Source organism: Notamacropus eugenii, chromosome 5 (assembly GCF_028372415.1).
Source record: "Notamacropus eugenii isolate mMacEug1 chromosome 5, mMacEug1.pri_v2, whole genome shotgun sequence".
NCBI lineage: Eukaryota > Metazoa > Chordata > Mammalia > Diprotodontia > Macropodidae > Notamacropus > Notamacropus eugenii.
In genome coordinates, this window is record NC_092876.1 from 81,245,192 (window position 1) to 81,270,000 (window position 24,809).

The window sequence follows — 24,809 nt, forward strand, 5'->3', positions numbered from 1 at the left end:
TCCAAGGGAAAACACCGAGAAAGCAGAGAGAGAAGGTCTTGTTTGTGGAACTATCAGGAGACCAGCGTTGCCAGATCAAAGAGTACAAGGTAAGGGTGTAAGACGGTTAGAAAAGTGAGCAGGGCTTTGAATGACAAACTGCATTTTGTATCTGATTCCGAGGGCAACAGGGAGTCCCTGGAGACTTGTGTAGGGATGATTTCATCGTGGAAGAGGGGCTTTCTGTCTGGTTTGCGCCACTTTATCCGGGTCTCGGGGTCTTATCTGTGAAATGAGGCTGTGAAACGTGGATCCTGAACGTTTCCAAGGACGCTCTGGGATGATGAGTAAAGCATCGTGCAAGTGTGAGGAAGGCGAAGACTAAAATAAGGGCTCTGGACGTAGTAACAACAAGGGCAGTTGTTCATCTGTGAAATGGGGACGGGACACCTCCCCGGCTGCGCTCGCGGCCCGCTGTCAAGGGGCCAGGCTGGGAATGAGGGCTGGTGCCTCGCCGGCCCTGGCCCCCAGAGCCCAGGCTCCAGGACGCCCCGGGAGCGCACCCACTCTGGCAGCTCGGGACACCCTGCGCGCAGGCGGCTGATGGGCGCCAGTGTCTCCGCAAGGGCAGCAGGGGGCGCTGCCGCCTCGGCCCCAGCGCCCCGCTGCTCTCGCTGCCGCTCCCTGTACTGTCTCCTCCCCCATCCCCGATCCCAAGCAAGGACTTCCGGCGAGGGCGGAACCTTGGTGTCGCTGGGTGTGAGGCGCGGGCGGAAGAGCGCGGAGAAGCGCACTGGCGGCTGCCGCAACTTCCGGAGTGAGGTAGAGGTGGCGGGGGCAAGATGGAGACCATCCTCGAGCAGCAGCGGCGCTACCATGAAGAGAAGGAGCGGCTCATGGACGTCATGGCCAAAGAAATGCTTATTAAGAAGTCCACGGTGAGCGGCCGGAGGGAGGGCGGCGGGACGAGACGGGGAGGGAGAGGAAAAAAAAGCGGCCACATCCGGGATCCTGCCCCTCCCCCGGCTCCCAGGATCTCCCGTGTGCCAGGGACGCGTCCAGCCTGGGGGTCCCGTTCTGTCCGGGGGTGGGGGGGGGGGGGTCTGGAGGAAGGGAAATGCCGAGCGTCCCCGGCGGGTGGAGGCTGACCCAGGCTCTTGTGTCTTCCCCCTTCAGCTCCGGGACCAGATCAACTCGGACCATCGCACTCGGGCTATGCAGGACGTGAGTGCTGGGGCGGGGAGGGGCCGAAGGCTGTTGGAGCGTAGGCCCCCCACTGGGCAGGCCCGGCCGGCCGCTCGGGGAGTCCGGGTCCTCCGCGGCTGTTTGCGGGTGGTCTCCCCCGTGAGACCGGGAGCCCCTGAAGGGCAGCGACTGCCTGCTTTTGTGTCTTTCCCTGCGTCCTCCGAGTTTGTTATTAAGTTATTTTAACTAAATCGTTAAATTTATTAGTTATTGAAATTAAGTTGTTATTAAGTTTGCTGACCGAATTAATTTATTAATTTCGTATCATTTAAATGAATAAACTGTTAATAGCGGCTTATTGACCGGCATAGCGGGCGCCTAATTAGTGCTTGTGCGGCGAGGCACCAGGCCATCCGTGGTCCGGCAGAACTTGTGGGCCTGGCACTGTGCTGAGGGCACAACAGCAAACAGTCCGCTTCTCAAGGCGGTCACGGACCAGTGGGGATTGGCGTTTCTCCTGGGGCTTCCTTCCGACTCAGTGACCACTAACCACCCTCTCTGTGCAGAGAGGTAGGTTCGCTTCTGAAGGGAGCCGCCAGAAGGAAGAGGTTGGACTCTCAGGAGTACCCCTGGGCAAGCATCTGGTCTGTCCCCTGCCTGACCAAGACCTCTGCCTTGCTCGCCACGCTTTTGGACGATCTAGGCCCCTCCTGTGGTGCCTTTACCACAGCCGATAGACCAGCTCCGCCTGGGATGGGGAAGACCTGAGTTCACGTGCTTCCTGTCTGTGCACCCCTGGGCAAGTCGCTTCACCTCTGTCTGCCTCAGTGTCCTTATCTGTAAAATGGGAATAGTTCTAGCACCGACCTCCAAAGATTGTGGTGAGGTGAAAATGAGATGGTGCTGGTCAAGAGCTTTGCAAACCTTACAGTGAAATATAAATGGTAGCGATTGTTATTAGAACGTTTATGACCTCAAGCAAGGCATTTCACAACTTAATCTTTGGTGTTCTCTTTTCTGAAACAACTGTAATCATATTTGCACAGGATTGAGTAAACCACTTGGCGACCTTTGAAATATTGTGAAGTGTTATGTTATTAGTTGTAGTTATAGCTGGAAATAAGGAACGTGTAAATATATTTTGCGTTATTTTATGCATATAATGGGTATTGTACTTTTTTTGTTGCTGCCTTTTCATTGGGTGGTGGAGGGAAGGAGAGAATTCAGAACTAATTTTTTTTAATTGATTGTTAATACTACCACTTTTTTCACCACCATTACTACTACTATCGTACCACCAAGCTTGCCTTCCTTTTAGACTTATCTTTTAACTCCCTTCTTTTATATACAGTTTTCATCCCATCTTTGAGGAAGCTGCTCTAGCTTTGAATATAAAAAGTCTCTAATAAATATGTTCCCACTAATGTCTTGATGACTGAGGCCAGCATACTATGCTCTTCTTAACTCTCCACTTAGTTAGATTTTACTAAGGTGCTAGACCAAAAAGTAATATTAGAGAATGATGATGGGTTAGTAGAGAAAGAAGTTAAATGGGGAATAGACCTTCATTCTCAAATTATGTCATAAATAAGGCCGTTTCCAGTCATCCTGATGAATATCTGGTCACTGGATCCAGATGGTTCAGGAGGAAAAGTGAGGCTGGTGACCCTCACTCAAAACAAAGTCAAGTGCACACGGTCTTTTCGATAACCAAAGGATGAATACAGCAATAACAATATAAGTAACATCTTTACTGTCTGCTGAAGTCCTTGTGTCCCTTAATTTATCTTGAATAATCACTGAAGAGTCTTTGTTGGATATCCAACTATGTGGCGACAGAAACTGCTTTATGTTGATACAGTGTTTTTATTTGGTTTTTTTGCCTTTTAGAGGTATATGGAAGTCAGTGGGAATCTGAGAGATTTGTATGATGACAAGGATGGGTAAGTGGCAGTGCTGCGCCATGTATGGGTGATTGTGGGGTGCCAGTGTCAATCAAATTACTGACCCTGGTCCTTTGTTTTCTCTTTTGGTCCCTTTGGGAATTTCAGGTTAAGAAAGGAGGAACTCAGTGCTATTTCAGGACCAAATGAATTCGCAGAATTTTATAATAGACTCAAACAGATAAAAGAATTCCACCGGAAGCACCCAAATGAGGTAAGCATAGACTTTCAGAGTGAGCCAAGGGATACTTGAGAAAGAAGTAGCAGGGAGGAGGAACACTATTGATCTTTGGTTTTGTTTTGACTCATCAGTTACCTAATTTGCACCTTTGAATTGTTTTGATGACCTACAACAGTTGAGCAAGTGTCAGTATATTTGTCATTGAAAGACAGTGTAAGACAGACTTTGGCAACAGTTGTCTCTGTCTTTCCTTGTTTGCTGTATTAACACCTTTTCCTGTAAAATCATGTATGAATGTAGAGAATATATATATTTTTATTGTTGTTAGTATAGTATGACAGATAGGTGTTTTGGTGTAGTGGCACAGTAGACTGCGGGACTTAAAGTGAGGAAGACTTGGGCTCAAATCCTGCCTTGGATACTTACTAGCTATGTGACTATGGGTGAGTAATTTATCTTCTCTGAGCCTCAGTTTCCCCATCTGTAAAATAGGGATAATAGTAGTACCTACTTCCCAGGGTTGTTACAATGTTTGGTGAGCACTTTGCAAGCTCTAAAGGATTATGTGAATGTTCATTATGATTATTACTGTTATGATGTGTAGTTGTTCACAGTATTTGTGGCTTGGTCTTTGCCCTGAAAGAGCTAACTATCCCTGCAGAGTGACATATTTAAATACCAGACAGGAGACAGCCATGGTATACTGGGCTTCAGCTCAGGACTCTTTCCCCTGTACCCAGGAGAACAGGCTTTAATTCAGTTCTGGAACTAACGAGCTCTGTGACTTTGAGCAAGTCACTACTTCATGTTTCTGGGCCTCAGTTTTGGGATGGTTGTATTGGATGACCACTAAGATCCTTCCAGCTCTGACCTCGCATGAGTCTGAGGATACAGCCAGTAGGAATTTAGAGGCAATAAAGTGCTGGGGGTTGAGGAAACGGAAAGCTTCTGTCAAGAATAAGGACTTGAACTTGTCCGTGAAAGATGGTTAGATAGAATGGTGTGGGAAGGGAATTCCAGGGTAAGGAAGCATTGTGAAGAAAGGTGCAGAAGTGAGACTAAACAAGAAAAGCATGAGGAACAGGAATTAAATCAGCCTTGAGTGGAAGGTCATGTTGGATTTTAGTAGGAGAGGAGGAAAAGGAATTTGAGGTCAGACTGTAGATCCTTGAATTTCAGGATCAGGGAAGTGGAAGAACCATCAAAGACTTTTGAGGAAGGTTATTATGTAAAAGAAACAAAGTAAAAAGGGTAGTCTGCCAGTGGTATACAGGTCGAATTGGCTGCAGGGCCCAATAAGGCAGATTTTACATCTAGGTATAAGGTGATATGGACTGGGGCAAAGTTGGTGCCAAGGAGATGCTGAAGGTGAAAAGCTGAGTAGAGATGCCTGCATTGAGGGTGAATGTGGATGCAGCAGCTAAGGAAGCACATCTGCCAGTGTAAGGCTATACTTACCATTCTGGATTGCCACTTGCCTTCTGATCATGAACAGATGAACAGAAAAGTTATTATAACAGTAAGCATCCCAACATACAGAAGGGAGCCTGTTATCAGAGGTTCTTTGATATGCTTCTCTAAAAGGAAGGGCAACCTTTGAGGGGTTAACATTCACTTTAATCAAGCCTGACAGGTGTCAGAGAAAATCAGAATTTCAGAGAAATCAAAAATCAACAAACAACGCTTCCAAACTGCCTGACCATTAACATATATACTTACTTACCAGAGAGGGAAGCTTCAACATATGGATTTTCAAAGCCAGGGGGCTCCTTAGCGGGCTTCCCAGATTCTCATTTGGCACACAAACCTTCCAAAAACTAAATCCCAAAGAAAAACCTCACCCTCAAGAGTATTTATGCACTTTTCAGAGCCAGAGGATTACTTTGATCCAGTGCCTTAATAGAAAAAACAAAGGGTACTTGGGAACCTTCTACAAAACAACTCCTCTAATCAAGCTTCCCCTAATGGGCAGGCCCATCCATGGGTGGGGAAGATCTTATTTAATCACATTCAAACAGAGGCATTATATTTCCTGATTATACTAAAACAAAAACAGCCTGACATTGCTTGGCCTCACAGTTATTAAGCACTTGCTTTGTGCCAAACATGTGCTAAGTGCTGGGGATATAAAAAGAAAAGCAAGCAAGTAGAAGCAAAGAAGAGCTGTCAGGGGGCTCACATTTCTAATTATGGGCGAAAGCACGGATGTGGGACAGTTAGAAGATAGAGGCTTTAGCAGTCCTCATCGTGCAGCCACGGGCCAAGCCCAGGGTCCTTAGGTTAACTTGTTCGGTCAGATGTCAATGCCTTGAGGGTTTGGAAGGCAGAATGTAAGGCCTAGTAAGGATAGAAATGAGAGGGAAGGCTCAGGTATCCCTTAGGCACTTTGCTGTGATGCATTAGAGTCAACCACAGCGCTGCAAGCCACACTGCATACAGAGCCATACTTAGGAGACAATGTTGCTTCTATTCAGAGGAAGTAGAGGGTCCATCTGGGCTTTGTGCTTTCTCTTCTCAGATTTGTGTGCCAATGTCAGTGGAATTTGAGGAGCTCCTGAAAGCCAGAGAAAATCCTAGTGAAGAGGCACAAAGTAAGTGGACTTTTCACATTTCACATTTACAGAAATAAAGCAAATGTTCAGCCAGTTTATGTGTAATTGCAGCTCCCCTCTCCAACTCAGGAAACTAGTCTCCCAGAAAAAATGTGTGTTAGTTTCCTGACATTATCTAGTGAGGTAAAATCTTGGTTTGTTGCTGTGGGGGACATCACAAAGCAGTTGACTTCAGTTTCTGTTATCACCTGAATCAAATCAGGACTCCATGGAGCTGGAAGTTGCTGCCTGGGACCGTTTCCTCCAGAGCTCACTCCACTTTGTTGGCTTGAAAAGCTTTTCAGCATGTTGTGGTCAGCTTACACCAGAAACAGCAGGGGCTCTGTGAATGGCCCCTACTGTCTAGTGAAGAAACAAACAGGCTAAATGAATAGGCTGACAAGAGAGGTTTTGTGTAAGGGACTGTTTTTAATTTATTTGGGACACCTATTCTCTCTGATTCCTCAGACTTGGTGGAGTTCACAGATGAAGAAGGATATGGCCGCTATCTGGATCTTCATGACTGCTACCTTAAGTACATTAACTTAAAAGCTTCTGAGGTAAGATTAGAGATCTTGATTCGCAGAAGTGGACTAGAGAGGTTGGGCTGGGGATACTGGCTCTGAAACCGGTGATATTTCACTTTCTACTGGATTGGAGATGTGATGATGTGCACTCTTTGAATGAGCCTTCACGTTAGAAATGAAAACATAATGTAATATTGTGTGCTGATTATGTACAAGACAATGTGCTGCATGCTGTGGTGACTACAAAGATGTATAAAAAGTAAAGGAAAATGCCTTTATTAAGCTAAAACAGTAAAATGCTATAACACTGCTAAGAGCTGAGACTATATAAATAGAAAAGCGAGATACTCCCCATCCTCAAGGAGCCTTACATCCTGATAGGGGGAGACAGCATATATAGAGAAGTGGTGGTTACCAGAGGAAGTGAATGGGGGTGTTAGTTGAGGAAATCAGAGGAATGGTTAGTGGAGCCATAGAGAAGGTGATGGACATGGCTTTTCCAGTAGCAATGGCAGTATAGATTTGATAGTGATTCCTAGAGGAAGAGATGGAAAGGGACAATACACAGGTGAGATGGAAGGGAGAGGAAGGTCATGACCGAGTAGGTTGACTAGATATGGTGGGCCATTTGAGCATGTGTATTTGTGCCCATATACTTAACAACCACAGGCCCCAAAGTAGGAATGGCAAAGCTGAATGACTGAAATCTCCCAGTGCAAGGTTTCTGGAAGTCTGGGGATTCCTAGGGTGCAGCAGGTGGATGAAAGATGGCTAGGGCAGAAGCATGGACCTTGCCTTTAGAGAATTTACAAATAATTCATAGAAACGAGTTCAGCTCCCAAGTGAAGAACATCAACTTTGGGCAAGATCAGAATTGAGAAGAAACTTAAATCAAGTTCCAAAGTTAATTGACTCCATCTGGAGCATCCCACGGATAGAAGGAAGTCTTATGATTTTATTGTTTTTTGTCACTGCGTCTGCTTCTCTTCTAAATGTCCAGACTAAGACATTGCCTACCTAAGTAGTGAAGGGATTGAATGTTGGAAAAATTGCAGAAGAAGAAAAAGACTCAAAAGTTGTGCCTTGTTACACTGAGCTCTCAAATTGGATCTTGCATAGAATTGATTAGACTGTATCTTTGATTTCTGCACACCCTGCTTAGTCAAGCCTCATGTGTTATTTTCAGAAACTGGATTATATCACATACCTGTCTATCTTTGACCAGTTATTTGATATTCCCAAGGAACGGAAGAATGCAGAGTATAAGAGGTGAGCATTGTCAAACGTCTTGGCTTGTTTTTTTTAAATTAGAAGCTGAATTCTAACCCTGGCTGTTCTCTGATCCTTCCCGGCTTCTAGAGTTATTGGGGAATGTAGAACTCTTAAAAACACAATTTTAAAACATCTATACTCCACCAGCCTTGGCAGAATGAATATACTTTAAAATTATTATGCATTTGACAAAGATGAATGCTTCTGTATGTGAAAAACAGGGAGAAAAAGAATTTTATATGAAACTGTGAGGCTGTGTGTACAGCTTGGTTTTTGCAAATGTGTTAAATTTAAATACTGACTTGCTTGTTTAGGTTCCCTTCTGAACTTCATGTTCTTTACCCTGCACTTTTAATATATTCATTGATGCACCTTTCTTTAAAAATTTTTAAAATCACTATACCTCTTCTACCCCTTTCCCCAGATAAAAGCCTTCTTTTGTAGTAAATATGTACAGTTAATAAAAACAGATCCATACATTGGCCACATCTGAAACTCATCTGCACCTCTAGTTTGTCAACTCTGCCCAGAGGAGGGCTTCATCATCAGTCTTGGAGGGTATTTTGTTTTAGAGTGCTGTGTTCTCCCAACTCTGCTTACTTCAGTCTGTATCAGTTCAAGCAAGTCTTCTCAGGTTTTTCAGAACCTGTCCCTTTTGTCATTTCTTATGGCAGAGTAATAGAAGGAGTATGATTTTTGTCCTCTTAGGCACAACCTGCTGCTTCATTACTGTACCCCATAAGGCTTTCATGTTTAGGGCTTTGTGCCTTAGGGGCTGTGGATTCAGTGCCTGGATGGGAAACAAGACTTGCTTTGCTTTATTACCTCCATCCCAGATGGTACCCCTGACTTTCTCTAACCAAGTCTCTCTCTGTCTTTCTGTTAGGTACTTGGAGATGCTGCTTGAGTACCTCCAGGACTACACAGACAGGGTAAAGCCCTTGCAAGACCAGAATGAACTGTTTGGGAAGATTCAGAATGAATTTGAAAAGAAGTGGGACAATGGTACCTTCCCAGGCTGGCCGGTGAGCTGGAGGGGCTCTGTTGGGAGACTTAATCATGACTCTTGCCCTTTGCACTTTAGTAAAGGGCCTGATAACAGGGGTCCTTTCACCCTCAGTTGTGGCCCTGAAGCATTTTCTGCTCTGTTTTATGGAATCTGGTTTTCTTTTTAATGGTTTCTTTTGGAGGTCATCCCTAAGACTTAACATATGGGAAAGAGGGAGGGATCCATTGCTGTTGCCTTAGAGATGGCTATTAATAAGTCTCCTTGTTGCCTTTCTTGGCAGAAAGAGACAAGCAGTGCACTGACCCATGCTGGAGCCCATCTTGATCTCTCTGCCTTTTCCTCCTGGGAGGTATGTTTTCTATAACTTCCCAATCTGTCCCACAGACCAGGCAGCCACTCTTGTTAGTTTGTAACACCCTCTTTTCTTTGCAATTGAAAATAAAAACCCCAGCATTTTCTAGAACTGGGCACATGCAGAAGATAAGAAAAAAATCAAATAGGCTAATGTATTTCTATGATCTTGAATAATTGTAAAGTGCCATGTGCATAGATAGTACTGTTATTATTAACTCTACTGTTGCTTCCCCACAATGTGGAGATCACCTTGGGATCTCAAGTTCAAGTAGATCCTGCCAGTCTGGAGGGGCTTCACATGACAGATGAATGTAATACTCTGTGTATGACGTTTGAGGACTGACTTGGTTAAGTGCAGCAGGGCTTCTCAACATAAGGTTGGCCGCACAAGTGGATGAATTTTTCCAGCCATAGCAACATGTGAAATCATTTACTAAAATGTAAAGGAGTTGCCATCTTCACTAGTACCGACATCCAGTTCTACCAGGATAGCATTTGGTCTCAATCATTTTCTTCAGCATCCTAACTCATTCCTCTTCTTTTTTTATAGGAGTTGGCCTCCTTGGGTCTGGACAGACTGAAATCTGCCCTCTTGGCATTAGGACTGAAATGTGGCGGGTAAGAGGCGGGAACTGTAGTCTTAGTTGCCCAGTATTCCCTTTCTCCACTTGTTCACCATAGTCTTTAGAGAGGGTTAAGCTCCTTTTGTCTGACTCCTGTAAAACTAGCCAAGTGCAGGGGAGACTGCCTGGTGTAATCAGAGGGAATCTTTTGTCTTTCCATAGTACACTGGAAGAGCGAGCCCAGAGGCTGTTCAGCACTAAGGGCAAGTCCCTGGAATCACTTGACTCCTCTCTCTTTGCCAAGAATCCCAAATCAAAGGGAACAAAAAGGTGAGTGACCTGGTCGTTTATTTGTCCCCTGGTACAGTTGGTTTTGTCTTGGTCATCTTCCCTGGCAGGTGGCGTGGTGTAATTGGAGGAGTATTGGACTTAGAGGCAAAAGACTTGGGTTTAACTCCCAGTTTTGACACATTGGCAAGCCATCCACCTCCAGGTCTCAGACGCCTCATGTGTAAAATGGGGATAACAGTGCTTGACTGATCGACCCCCAAAGACTCACATCAGAGTGTTTTTATCAATAAATCGCTTTCATTATTGTTTAAAAGGCAGATTGTGAAGCCTGCGTTTTGCCATCACTGATCCATGGTGACAGCCGGTTGTTAAGTACCTGCATGGTTGGAGGGAGGTGGTATTAATGTTCCCAAACAGAAAGATTTACACTTGTGTAAGTCAGCGTTGACTCGACTACTATAGAAATGTTACCTCAATAAATGGAAATGTAAAGAGCTTGAATTTAGCTGGTTGTTCCCTAAACAACCAGCTTGAAGCAAGGCACTTGGGTGAAAGACAAGGCAAAAGCCCTTCCACCCTTCACAAATTTAGTCTTGGCCACAGGGCTGCAACACCCAGGTGAGCATAATACAGAGTCTGGAGGTGTGGGACATAAGAGAGCCCACACAGAGTGCTCCTCAGAGAATCTGAAGAGTGAGAGAGACAGCACTGAGAGCTAGAGGAAAAGCTTCTCCTGAGCTGAGCCAGGAAGGAAGACACTGAGGAGGAGGAGAAAGAGGTGCATTCTGATGTCGAAGATTGCTTGTGTTGATGCGTACTAGCTAGATTTGTCATGGTGATCTAGGGAATTCTGCTATTTTATGGTCCAATGTGGTAGTAACATCAGACTGTGTTAAGGTAAGTAATGTAAGATAAAGCTGGAAAGGTAAGTTCTGATGAAAGGGTTTGTGTCTTATCCTGGTGGTGATAGGGAACCACCAAAGGTTTCTGAATACTAGGGTTTAGGTGAAGAGAGTGATGGGAAGTGGTATTAAGAAGTTAAAGTGACAGGATTTAGAAGGGAGGGGAGGAAAAGAAGGGGAAATGTCAGAGAAGACTCCATTTTGGTCTGTTCATTGGTGATGGGGCAGTACCCCAGTATACTGATGTTCTCTGTCAGTGGCATTAAGTGTAGTCTTTGCCCCTGTGACATTATCTTCAAATTTCTACAAGATTCTGTACTCTTGGTTTTATGGGTTTGGGTGGCTATAGCTTTTAAGATTTTTAAAAATTGCTTCTCTAAAGGAAATGTTCTTTTACTGGGAGTGAGGTGCTAAGTGGAACCATTCCTAGGATTGGGGGATTGAGTTTGAATTATAGAGAACCCCCATTTTATCATATTTTAGTACTCTTCAAATGACCTGGATCACTTCTATTCATAGGGACACTGAGAGGAATAAAGACATTGCTTTCCTTGAAGCTCAGATCTATGAATATGTAGAGATTCTTGGGGTGAGTATATAACACTGAAAGTAATGTAAACATCGACCACTGACAGGCCATCCAACCCTTTCACTCTTGGCTTAGACGGTTAAACAAAAAGAATGAGGATTATTGATGTCAGAAGGTTGTTCTCCTTGGACAGCTTCAGTTTCTCCACAGTGGTCTTGGGCATGGCCTGAGTTTCCAGTCTTCCCAGGCATAACTGGATGGGCAAATCTGTCTCTAGCTTTTGATTTTAGGGAATCATTTGCATTCCTCTGCATTTTTGAGAGCATGGTTTCTTGGGGATCCTAGAGACCATTTGATTTCTGGAACAAGTTCTGATCTTTGAAAAGATGAGGTTTCTACACCTTTGTCTAAGGCAATCTTGATTCCTACAGTATAAGATTTTAGGTGAAAAATTAGAATCTTGGGCTTTTTTGACCCAGATTAGGAGAAATATTCTAACAGAAGGCTATGAAACTGGATCAGATGAGTCCACTAAGTCATTTCTGCTTTTTAAAAACCTGTAATCCTTGTCCTGGTTGCTGCACCGCATTTGAAGAGGCATCTCTGATTCCACGTCCCTGGACATAAAGGTTCCAAGGACTTCAGCAAGTTGAGCGAGGTTCCCCTCCGTGGTAATGATAGCTAGCATTTAGATAGTGCCTTACGGTTTGTAAAACACTTTGTACATTATCTCATTTGATGTCCACGGTAACCCTGTGAAGATAAGTGCTATTAAATTCCCCAAACTGAAGCTGAGGTTAAATGACTTGTCTGGGGTCACATAGATAGCTGGTCTCTGAGGAAGATTTGAATTTGGGGCTTCCTGACTCCAGGCCCTGCAATGTACCCTCTATACCAGCTAGATAATCTTCTTAAGAATGTATTTTTCTTTTTATTTTTTGTCATATTGGATTTGACAAACATGATCATTTCCATATGTAGGGAACAGAGAAAAGACTATATAAATCTTATGTATACCTTTAGATTTTTGAAAATTTATAATAATTTCTTCTTGATACTTTCAAAGCTGCCCTGCTTCTATGTATTCCTCCTGTTCCCTGATTTGCTTATTGAAAAATACCTGAGTAACACTTTTTTATCCCTTTTTGGGGCATCACTGTTGTTAGCCCCCTCTCCTCCAATGTCCTTCCCCTCCATTAAAAAAATAAAACTTATAACAAGCATAGCAAAGCAAAATTGATTCACATTTTGGCCGTGTCTGAAAATATTATTTCTTACTCTGTAACATTAGTCTGTCTTTCCTGCTAGGTGGTAGGTATATGTTTCATTATTAGTTCTTTAGAGTTGTGGTTGGTTTTTGCATGGAGCGGAGTAGTAGTTCCCCCCCCCCCCCCCCCCAAATGTTGTAGCTGTTATATAAATTGTTCTCGTTCTGTTTATTCCACTCTGCATCAGTATATATAAGTATTCCTACATTTCTTTGAATTTATCCCTTTCCCATTTGTTACTGCACAGTGATATTTTATTATATGACATAATTTATTTAGCTATTCTCCAATTGATGGGCAAGCAACCCCTTATCCCCACACACACACCTTGGTTTCCCATTCTTAGCTGTAACAAAAAGTGCTCTTGTGAATATCTTTATACATGGGGGTCCCTTTTCCTCTCTATCTCTTTTGAGTATGTTCCTATTAGTGCTATAATAAAGAGGGTCAGAGGGATTTTGTGATTTTGGGTTGTAGCTGCAAATAGTGTCCCAAAAGGACTGAATCACTTCACAGTTCCACCCGTACCGCATCAGCAGCTATCTTCGTGCTTCGTGCTCCCACACTGGGCTGTACTTCTGTATTTATGATTAGCTTATTTTCTGGTTCTTTAGGAACAGCGGCATCTCACTCATGAAAATGTGCAGCGCAAACAGGCACGGACAGGAGAGGAAAGAGAGGAGGAAGAGGAGGAGCAAATAAGTGAGAGTGAAAGTGAAGACGAAGAGAATGAGATTATCTACAACCCCAAAAACCTGCCCCTGGGTTGGGACGGCAAAGTGAGTTTGTGCCCTATTCAGGAAACCTGTTCAGCCTTTTCTGTCTTCACACTCCAGCGTCTTACTCTGTCCTGTGTCTCATTTCTTTCCAGCCCATTCCCTACTGGTTGTATAAGCTGCATGGCCTCAATATAAACTATAACTGTGAGATCTGTGGCAACTACACCTACCGAGGACCCAAGGCCTTCCAGCGGCATTTTGCGGTAAGGAGTCCTGGGGCCTGTTCCACCAGAAATGAAAACAAAGCCAAGGGAGGGAAAACCTGTGAATGGGGACAAGCCATGGCTAGCTCCTGTGTGGAGTTAAGGGGGGAGAGCAAGGACTATTAGCATGCTTAGAGGTGTTGGAATGTGGCAGGGTTCCTTGAGCCACCAACACATGCCTGTGCAGCCTGGAGTAAGAACTAAGGCCATTTTGGAGCTGGCATCTGCCGGGCCTTCCTGTGGTTAGAACATACATAGGCCAGACTGAAGCCACCAATTAGTATGTTCCCAAAAACAGCTGAGTGAGAGAGTGATTGTGAGAGGCAGTATGTGCACCATTATACCTGTGTCATTAACCATTCTTTAAAAGGAAGGAAATGAGGGCCTTCAGCCTACATAATTCTTTACAAATAGTCCCATATTTCTTTGAATTTTGTTTCTTTTTCTTTATTCGCTTTCTTTTCCCTTGCTTTTTTGTCATCTCAATACCTATGTCTTATACTCAACCTCAGAGTATTTCATGGTCCATCATGGCATTAAAGGCCGAGATAGGTGCTACCTTCAGCCCTGATGTCACTGTGGGCTTCTACATCCTATCTCCTACAGAAAATAAAGCCATTTATGACAGTGTTCAAGGTAGCATTTTTACAACAAGTTGTTAATGAAAGAATTTACTGTGACCAACAGAATAACTTAAACTTCTTATTTTTCTGCTATTTAGAAGGAACTTTTCCAGGAGGAAAAAGGCTTCTGATAATGGTATAAGAAAGAGAAAAAATGTTCGATTTAAAGTCAGGAGACCTGACTTGGTATTGAATTTTATACGTATTTGCTGAGTGACCTTGAGCATATCTCTTAACTTTTTCAAGCCTCAGTTTTCCATCTGTTAAATAGGGTTAATTATAATACATGCATCACCTGTCTCCCAGGATGGTCCAGGTTGATTATGAAAAAAGCACCATAGAAAAGTGTAGCTTTTTTCTAAACAGTTCATATCCAACATAAGCTTTATTCTGTTTTCTAGTCTTTCATAGACCAACAGTGAAATGAACTTACTGTGTACAAAGATGTTGTTGGCCAGTCACCACTAAGGTGTACTTGGGGTATTTTTCTAGTAGTGGTAATGGTTTGTGTGTAGCCAGCCATCCTCTCTCACCCACTTCTCCTTGAAACACTAATGACTAATCAGAAGGTTGATTAGAAGGGTCCACTAAGACCATAGAATGATGGAACTAAGAAATATGTAATCTGACTACCATGTTTTACAGATGAAGAAACATTCCCAAAGAGGAAGGTTCCTTGGCCCTCGGTTGCACAGCTAGCTAGTTGTAGAGCTGGTACTTAGACACATTGTACTGATTCCCTCTCCAGTACCCTTTCTACTTCATGGTGTTGCCTTCCTTTCTGTGATCATGGCACAGAGTTACTGACATCAAAGATGGACTGGCCTATAAAAGCTAGGCTGAGTTTGACCAAACAATGCAGCTAGGGGAAAAAAAAGTAAGGTGAAACAGTATAATACTTTTTTTAATCATCTGCTTCCTATGGTGTTAATTACAGTCTTTCTGCTTATGAACATATCTTTTAGGAAGAGTCTCTGATGGAGGGGAAATTTCAGGATTTAGGGATGAGGTGAGAATAATAGTTTGTGTGTAGTTGGTACCGTTTCCCATTGTCCTTGTGACTTTTTTCCCTCCCAGGAGTGGCGTCATGCTCATGGTATGAGATGCTTGGGCATTCCAAATACAGCCCACTTTGCTAATGTGACCCAGATTGAAGATGCTGTCTCTTGTAAGTAACCTTTAGTTCTTTCTCAGTATTAGGACAAACTGAGTGTCTAATCACTTTACCACTTACTACCCTAGGTACCTGTGGTGAGTCAGCCCTCACAACAACAACATACCACCCTGGGAAAGCTCTCAAGTCTCTTTTTTTTTCTATTTTGCAAGACTGGAATTATAGAGGGCCCCTATTCCAGATCTGCTCCCATTACTGATGTGTACAACAGCTTTCACCTATTCCATTTCTACACTGGAACAGTTTGTTCCTCCTTAGGTATCCTGGAGCCCTCTGACTCCTGGGGACTCATCATATTAATGCCAAGGGTAGTGTGGGCACACAATGAGCATTAGCCCTCTTGAGCTCAGCTGAGGAGGTCCACCAGCCTCAGGCTCCCCAGTGACTGGAATTACAGGTGTGTGCTAGCGTGCCTGGCAGAATGGAGCAGTCTTAAGTATCTGACTAATAATGCTGCCAGCTTTCCTTCGTTAATATGAACCCCAAGGTGATGTGGCCATCTTCTTCCAGCGTTCCCCTCCTTCTGGTCATCGGCTAATTGTTCCTTATTGTTTAACTCCAACACACTTAACCTGACATGCTCCAGGTTGCACCCAAGGACTTGAAGTTGCAGAGCAGACACCCATCCTGTGCCAATGAAATCACAGCTAGGATAGGGTATGGGATATAGGAGATTTATGTGACCTAGTTTAGAGTTGAAAGAGCTTTGTAAATTTTAAAATACTACATTCGTGTCAACTCTTTATTATATTTCATTACACCAAAGTTCTAACCGACATGTAGCTCTTGAATTCTGAAGAAGAGTTGGGATTCTAATCCCATGCATCCCCTGGATACTATTAATACTAATTGTTGGTAATTTTTTTGCAGTGTGGGCCAAATTGAAACTACAGAAGGCGTCTGAACGGTGGCAGCCTGACACCGAGGTAAGTGGCCATATTTGAGGATCACTGGTAGAGTCAGTCACAGATGCTGCGAAGAAGCAAAGACCTAGCTCCTTTATCAGAGAGCTGTAGACTTTGGCGTGGCCTTGCTCCATTGTAATAGTGATTCTTTGATCATGGCCAGTGAACTCGCTGGCAGGGAGCAAAATAGATTTGAGGCTAAATGCTTGTAGGAGTGTTGTCTGTAATAGGGTAATGTGTATCCTTTTAGAAATTTACCTGGGATATATAATAAACTCTGCACTGTTTCCTTCTTTCAAGTATTCCATTGTATTATGGAGGTGACCCTGACCTTGGCAGAAAGCTCTGCCAAGTCCCACCAAACCTAATGGTAGGCTCTGTATCTAAGGACTAACCTTAGTAAGGAGAGACTTGTCACTAGAGGGATGACCACGAAGGGCTGAAGTTTTTGAGCTGTAGCAACTTGTAGACTGCTTCCTTAGTATTTTTAGTTGAGGGAGTGCACACACCAATAAAATCATGAATTCTTCAAGCATATCATAAAACCAGAAGTCACCTTATGTGCCTTTCTTCAAAAATAGTGTCATCTTTCTATTAATTGGCAAGTATTTGTTAGGGGAGTCAGCATCTAGACAGGTCCTTTTCCTTATCAGAGTGAACCAGTAGCCACAAAAATTGAGAGTGGATCCACTTCAGCAGTTCTTTTTACCTTTTTTGTGTTCTGGACCTCTTGGGCAGTCCAGAAAAACCTTTGTTTTTAATGCATAAAATAAAATACATAGGATTATGAATGAAACCAATCATATTAAAATAGTTATCAAAATAATAAGATCAACAGGTTCATGGACCCCAAGTTAAGAGCCCCTGCCGTAAGAGTTCTGTGTACTTTTGCATGATCTGCCTTTGTTAGAGTTATGTCATGATTGGCAGCCTCCTGTGCAGTTGTGGTTATCACTATCCAGACTGCCACCCTTGATTTGCAGGGGTGAGGATGGGGTGCATATATTAGGGCAAACACTAAGTGGCAGTTACTAGAGTGGGGAAAGGCAGCCATGTTTTGCTCACATACCTTGAGGCTGCCCAGAAGTGACCTGAGGCCATTTCCAAACATTGAAATGCTCATTTTCTCCAGGTCTAATAAACTACTTCCCTTTTTCTTTCCCCCCACTTTGTAGGAGGAGTATGAGGATTCCAGTGGAAATGTTGTGAATAAGAAAACATATGAGGACTTGAAACGCCAGGGACTGCTCTAGTGTCTCAAAGCCAACTCTGTGACTTGATGGAGCATCCTAGGATTTGGCATTTTTTTTTTATTCTACACAGGCACATGTTCCCAAAGACTGCTTCGTGATCTAACATTCTAGCATGTGTCTTGTGAAGATAAGAATTGTGGACATAGTGGAGATTTGAAATATGTTTAAATTTTTGTTTTATATTAAAAAGTGTTCTGAAAAAAAAACACAAAAAAGCTGGGCTTGATTTGAATTTGACTTGTCATAAAGCCTCATAGGGAAGCCAGCTCTTCAGGCCATTGGTTGTTGTCACTTTGCTGCCCAGACTAGGCCAGAGGTTGAAAAGAAGAAAGAACACTATCCAAATGTCAGAAATCAGCAGACTTCTCTTATCGTTATGTGAAGCCCACACAACTGCCTCACTGCCCCTCCTCAGGGAGTCACCAAGCACCACTGTTCTCTCTGTCTCCTGTCCCGTTTCACTGGAGGACCTCTGCTTGATGGCACCGGCACCTGCCCTCTGCCTAGTTGTTGGAGCTCCAGCAGCTGCTTCCCCTTCAGTTCCCCTAATACAGGAGGAGCCTGTGGTCTTTAAATCTACATTTTCACTGTCCTGCTTATCTCCACATTCAGTGAGTCAGTCTGCATTTAAGGTCCTGCTGTGTGCTGGGCCTCGGGGATACAGGTACAAAAAGTGAAATGTTTGACACTCTTGACACAGGTCTGAATTCTGTTCTGGCTTCCCAGATCTTTTCTCCCTTATTTTCATTGTGTAGCCTTTTTTTTTCCTCAAGGAACATTTCATTCTTCCTGATGACTCAGAGAGAAGAGAGGTGTTCCTCCAGCCTCTGCCCCTCTTCTAGGATGGTGACCAGGCTACACTTTGAGGACAGTTTGTGGTTCCTTGGCCATGACAGACAAACATGCCTTCTTTTCCTTACCCTCCATTCTTGTTGGAAGTAAGATCCTTAATCTCTAGTCCTCCCTCACTCTCATGGGAAGGTATTGCATTGATAATTTTGAAGGACAGGCTGCTGTGGCAAACTCCCTGTTGCCCTTGCCTGCTCACCTCCCTAGAGGCTGTTCAGCAAAGCTTTGTAAGAGTCTTATCTTTCCTTCCAAGGTGAGGCTAACTTGCTCACCTTGCTTTGGTTCAGCTCCTAACATGAAACCCTTGCATACAGTAGGCACTTAATAAATGTGTTTTGAATTGTCCAGTTTCAGTTAGAGCTGCTACCTGCCAAGCCTCTTCCCCTGATACCACATTAAAGCTCAGCCCTTTGGCACCATCCATGGGAATTTAAGAAGATTGGTCTGAATGATTTCTGAAGCCTCTAGTTTCTCTGAAGTTCTTGCCCTTCTCTGAGTTTGAACCCCTACTGCTATTTACTAGCAATGTGATCTTAAGCTGTCTCCCTTTCTGAGCTTCAGTTTCCTCAAGGGTAAAATGAAGCAGTCAGAAGTGACCAAACCCCTGAAGCCTCTTAATTCTGTTTCCTCCAAGCTATGATCCCAAATCTCTTTCTGCTGTACTCAGCCCCAGGAGCTTCTGAGCCCTCTTCTTACCCAAGGCCATGGTCATCTCCTGCCCCTTCACTTAGAAGACTTGGCAGTGAATGAATGGCTGATGGTTGAGCCCTGCCCTCTGCTTGGGGCATTTCCCTCACCCTACATAATAGTATCTTCCCCTTATACTATGCTTTAAGGTTCCTGGGGCCTTTTTCTCATTTGATCATTATAATTCTATGAAATAGAAGGTACATTTATCATCCATATTTTATAGATGAGGAATCTCAGACTCAATTAGATTAACTGACCTTACCCTTGATTACTCTAGTAAAGTGTCAACAGCAGGAAAGATTAGAAGTCTACTCAGTCTGACTTCAAAGCAAACCCACAGAGAGCCATACAGACACACCTATCCAGACCTGATAACCACCAAATCAGAGTGGCTGCCAGTCTGTTGTACATCTACATTTCTCATGACATCGTCACCCAGCAAGGTGGGTATTGGCTTGTGTTACACTACTGGCACCCTCCCTCTAAGGTTAATTATTAGGACCACCTTTACAAGACAAGATGGTGAACAGGGCTCAGGATGCCACGTTGGGGTTTGTGCTTAGTCTCAGGGAAGAGCCAGGGAGTGTTGGGGTGCAGGCACCTGAGCTTTCCACAGGTTTGTCCCTGGGGGTGTTTGAACCTGAACTGGATTTCTATGGCTTCTTCCTTTGGCATATTTATACTGATTTGTTGGAAGCTCACAAGAAATATGCATCAGTTTTTTCTAACCAATCCCACCAACTCCAAGATTGACTCTGCCATGCTCTGCCTCACACCCACAGCCAGTGGCCATGACCAGATGGTTCACATCATTCTCCCATAATGGGAGAGAGGTATTAGTGATAACCACAGTAAATTAAGGAATGCTACTATGGTGACTGATGAGTTGAAAATGGAAATTATTACCCAGAGAGCAAGAGAGAGGGGCATAAGAAGATAACGAGATCAAAGCGTTATAAACAAGGCTTCAGGAAGAGCTCTAGAATAAAAAAATGTCTTCAGAGAAATGGATAAGCATGAAAGAAGGTGAGGTGGTTGTGTGAGGAGCAACTGATATCTGGTTCATGGGCTCTGCTGACATCCTTGTCAGGAAGAATGTAGGAAAGTCCTGAGCACATTGGGGGGCCCTCAAGGGGGCCAAGTTCAAGTTGAAGATGTCATTTATTATTAGGGACTTCCTGTGTCAGGCACTGCACTAAGGAAGGACTGGGGATACAAAGGAAGGCAAACAACTGATCACTGTCTAATAGGGAGACAATACTCAACAATGCACCAACAAGGAAAATTATACATGGAAAATTAGAGATAATGCCAGAGGGAAGCCTCTCAAGAAAGAGAGAGGCTTTTTGTTGAAGTTGAACCTTGAAGGAAGTCACAAATCAAAGTTCCAAATAATGGAGGTGGCCAGGGAAGAGGTACAGAACTAGGAGACGGAGGGCCAGAGTCACTGGATCAGAGGAAGGCTGGGAAGGGCCAGGTTATAAAGAGTGGAGGGTTTGCAATAGGGAGCTGCTAGAGTTAAATTAAATGGTGTGTGGACATGAGAGAATGGACATGAGAGACCTGAAGCCAAGAAACGCATTAGAAAATTATTGTTATAGTCCAGGCCTGAGGTGATAAATGTCTACACCAGAGTTGTGAAATTGTCTGAGGAGAGGAGGGATAGATACAAGTGATGTGACAAAAGTAAAATAGTTAACATTTATATAGAACTTACTGCTTTACAATGATCTCATCTTTCCCCTCATACCAACCCTGGAAGACAGGTGCTATTAATATTTCCAGTGTACAGATGGGGAAAAAGGCAGAGGTTGTGACTTTCCCAGGGTCTGAGGTTGGATTTGAACTCAGGTCTTCCTGACTCCAGACCTAGTGCTTTATCCACCATAGCCTCACAAATAATTGGATGTTGGGGATGGAAGGTGAGAGAAAGTGGAGTTGAGAATGACACTAAGGTTGGGAGCTTGGGGGACTGGGAGAATGGTGGTGCCCTTGTTGGTAAAAGGGAAGTTAGGAAGAAGGGAGGGTTTTGTAGAAAAGATAATGAGTCCAATTTTGTACTTAGTGAGTTCGAGAGGACTACGAGACATCCTGTTTAAGGAAGGCAGTTGGAGTCACAAGACTGAAGGTGAGGAGAGTTTGGAGCAGGACCAATGGACAGATACTGGAATCACACAGGTTGGATGGGCACAAACTGCGGTTCCCAATCTGCTTTATTCATCTGAGTATTTAAGAAGAGCTTCCTACTTTCTATGGCTCTCCAGTATTGTAAGCACTTCTATCACACAACAATAGAATGAGGAACTCGACTTAGCAAGGTGAGATAACTTGTCCAGGTGCACCCAGCCTGGAATTGTTGGACCTGGAACTTGAGCTCAGAATTCTGCCTCCAGTCCTTTCACCACACACTCTGAGATTTAAAATTTTACCTGTGCTGAACTGTCTCCCCAAGTACCCCACAGTTCTCCACTGGGTTTGTGAGTGTGCAAGAAAAGGGCTTGTTCTATCTCAGAGCTCAGAATGCAAATCTATGTGCCAGTCACCGTGCCCAGTGCTAGGGATAGAAATACAATCTCAAGGAACTAACATTCGGTGGGGGAACAAGTAAATATATACATGTATATGCAGAATAAATAGAAGATAATGAGTGGCTGGAAGGACATTAGGAGTTGGGAGGAGGGAGTGATCAGAATGTGATCTTGAACTACAAGGTGAGAAGGAGAGGGAGAACTCTAGGCATGGGGCACACAGGACCAGTGCAATGCAGAAAATGGACCATTGTGTGTGAAGGTGGGAAGGGGAGGAAGAGATAATGAGGCTGGAAAGATGCATTGGGGTCAGGTTGTGAAGGGATTTAAAGGCTGAATGGAGGAGTTTGTATTTTCTCCAAGGGAGCCACTTGAGATCAACCAGTGTTGACATAGATCTATACCTAAGGAAAATCACCTAGGCAGCTCTGGGGAGGATGGGCTGGAATGGGGAAAGATTTGAGGCCAGGGATCCCAATGATAAAAAGACACTCCATGTACCTCAGAGTTCAACACTTGTCCCTTGGGTCCCCAGGACCCAAGGGCCACTTCTCACGTAGCTGTTTATAGATGAGTTCCTGCAGCTGTTGAAAACCTCAGTTGGATTGTATGGTCTCTTGGGGCTCTAGGATAGCATGAATGGATATTTAAGCTTAATTGGGAAGGGCTTGATTACTGTAACGAACCGCTGGGGTGATTGGTGCCAGGGCAAACCAAGGAGATGATAAACAGGCAGAACAGTGGGTAGGGTTGACTGAGTGGTGGAGAGAAAGGTCAAGACCACTAATGTGTGAGAGGCCTAGGGATGTAGTGGGCAGAGCACTCATTGGTCGGATCTGAGTCCCCATCTCTGGCATTTAATTTTTAAAATTAATTTAGTTTTAGTTTTCAACACTCACCTTTATAAGATTTTGAGTTTTAAATTTTCCCCCTTCCTTTCCTCCTCCTCCCCAAGAAGACGTGCAATCTGATGTCCACATCATGTCTACGTCATGATGACTACATGTACAATCATATTAAACACATTTCCACGTTAGTCATGTTGTGAAAGAAGAATCAGAGCAAAAGGGAAAAACCGAGAAAGAAAAACAACAAAAAAAGAGAAAATAGCCTGCATTCAGACACCATGGTTCTCTGGATGTGGACGGCATTTTCCATCACGAGTGTTTTGGAGTTGTCTTAGATCCTTGCATTGCTGAGAAGAGCTAAGTCTATCACAGTTGTTGTTACTGTGTACAATGTTGTCCTAGTTCTGCTCACTTCACTCAGTATCAGCTCAGGTAAGTCTTCCCAGGTTTTTCTGAAATCTGCCTGATCATCATTTCTTATAGCACAAGTATTCCATTACATTCATATATCACAGCTTGTTCAGCCATTCCCCAATGGATGGGCATCTCCTCAATTTCCAATTCTTTGCTACCACAGAAAGAACTGCTATAAATATTTTTTGAACATGCGGGTCCTTTTCCCTTTCTTATGATCTCTTTGTGATACAGAGTGGTCTTGCTGGATCAAAGAGTTTTATAGCTTTTAGGGCATAGTTCCAAATTGCTCTCCAAAATGGCTGGATCAGTTCACAACTCCACCAATAATTCCAATTTTCCCATATCTCCAGCATTTATCGCTTTCCTTTTTGTCATGTTAGCTAATCTGATACCCACCTCTGGCATTTTACTAGGGCGATGTGACCATGAGCAAGTAACTTCACTTCTGTCCCGTTTCCTGGCTATAACCTGTATTATCTCTCTCGGGGGTCTGAGGAAAGCTTTTGGAAACCTCAGTGTGCTATGTAAATGTTATTATGGGGAAAACACAAAATGTACCCAATACTCTCAAATGTCCATGTTCCTTTCCTGGGGTTGGGGCTCTTTGCTCCTTAAGCAGATGCTTAGAATTAGAGCCATCCAAAGGATGTATGGGCCACTTGAGAAGGGAATGAATTTCCTCCAAGCAGAAGCTAGATAACTATTTGTCAGGTAGGCTATAGAGGGAGTTTGTATTCAAGTAAGATGAACTCTGAGTTTTCTTATAACCCTTGGATTTTTAGAGATGGGAAAACTGAAGTTCAGAGATAAGATCTGAATAAGCCCTATGATTGCATTCTTAAACTCCAGTTCCTTATAGCACTTTCCTCACATCAGCTCCTTGAGGAAGGGAGACAGGTATTATTTTTCTCATCTTATGAATTAGAAAGCTAAGCTTCAGCCAAAGGAAGCAACTTGGATTTGAATCTAAGTCTTCTGATTCCAGACCAGTCAGTCAGTCAGTCAGTCAACAAATATATATTAAAGGTCTATTATGTGCCAATGTTTGAGCTAAGTGGCAGGGTTACCAAAAGGGACAAAAGACAGTCCTTGTCCTCAAGGAGCTCACAATTGATTGACATCTGTTCTATTTAGATTATACTGACTTTCTTACAGCATGAGCTTAATGTCATCCCCTTATTTCACTTCTCTGAGGAATACAGACACTCGATCACACACACACACACACGCACACACACACACCCCTGGGGGTATTTATTACTCTTGTGAGTACTGTTGGTCCCACCTGGGATATAATGAAATTATACTTTTCCTTTACTTGGCCAATGCTAGGTTGGCTTCCCAGACTAAGAGCTAGCATTTATATAGCTGTAAGGTACAGTGTATCTTCGTTTGATGCCCACACCTCTGGGAAGCAGGTGCTATTTTCTCCAACCACACTCTCTCCATTTTACAGATGAGGAGCCTGAGACATGGAGAGTGACTTGTGTGGAGAGGGAGCGATGGAGGGAATAAGTATTTATGTAGTCTCTGCTTTGTTCCAGGCATTGTGCTAGGCACTTTACAAATATTATTTGATCCTCACAACAACCCTGCAAGGTAGGTGCTGTTATCATCCCCACTTTACCTTTGAGGAAACTGAGGCAAACTGTGAATAACTTGCACAGGGTCACACAGGTAACTGTCTCAGGCAGGTTTTGAACTTGAGTCTTCCTGACTCCACTTCCAACATTCTCTTCACTGGGCCACTTAGTGGCTTACTCTACTTTGACAACCAGGGAAGAGTATTGGAGATTACTCTTCCAACTGAGGGATCACCCAAAGGCCCCAGACAGATGCCTCTGTTCAGCCTCCACCCCAGTCCTCATATACCCTTCTGAGGGACAAGGTAGGAGGTTGAAGAAGATTTTCCTATTGGAAATTAAACCAAAAATTCAGTGCCTCCT

General features: G+C 43.7%; 1 protein-coding gene across 1 annotated transcript; it reads left to right on the forward strand.

Moving 5' to 3' along the window:
* The first annotated feature begins 688 nt into the window (after positions 1-688).
* Positions 689-17,746, forward strand: SF3A3 (splicing factor 3a subunit 3). The gene is made up of 17 exons (XM_072609989.1): positions 689-917; positions 1,156-1,203; positions 3,055-3,107; positions 3,216-3,321; positions 5,807-5,879; positions 6,348-6,439; positions 7,593-7,675; positions 8,565-8,703; positions 8,968-9,036; positions 9,592-9,659; positions 9,827-9,934; positions 11,317-11,386; positions 13,209-13,373; positions 13,466-13,576; positions 15,277-15,367; positions 16,244-16,299; positions 17,454-17,746. Exons 1-17 carry the CDS (start codon positions 822-824, stop codon positions 17,529-17,531), a joined length of 1,506 nt encoding a protein of 501 aa, XP_072466090.1. The 5' UTR covers positions 689-821; the 3' UTR covers positions 17,532-17,746.
* Positions 17,747-24,809: the final 7,063 nt, after the last annotated feature.

Coding starts and splice junctions, on each gene's coding strand:
- SF3A3 (XM_072609989.1), top strand. CDS start 822: ATGGAGACCATCCTCGAGCAGCAGCGGCGCTACCATGAAGAGAAGGAG. Junction 1,204..3,054: donor GCACTCGGGCTATGCAGGAC/GTGAGTGCTGGG, acceptor TTTGCCTTTTAG/AGGTATATGGAAGTCAGTGG. Junction 7,676..8,564: donor AAGAATGCAGAGTATAAGAG/GTGAGCATTGTC, acceptor TCTTTCTGTTAG/GTACTTGGAGATGCTGCTTG.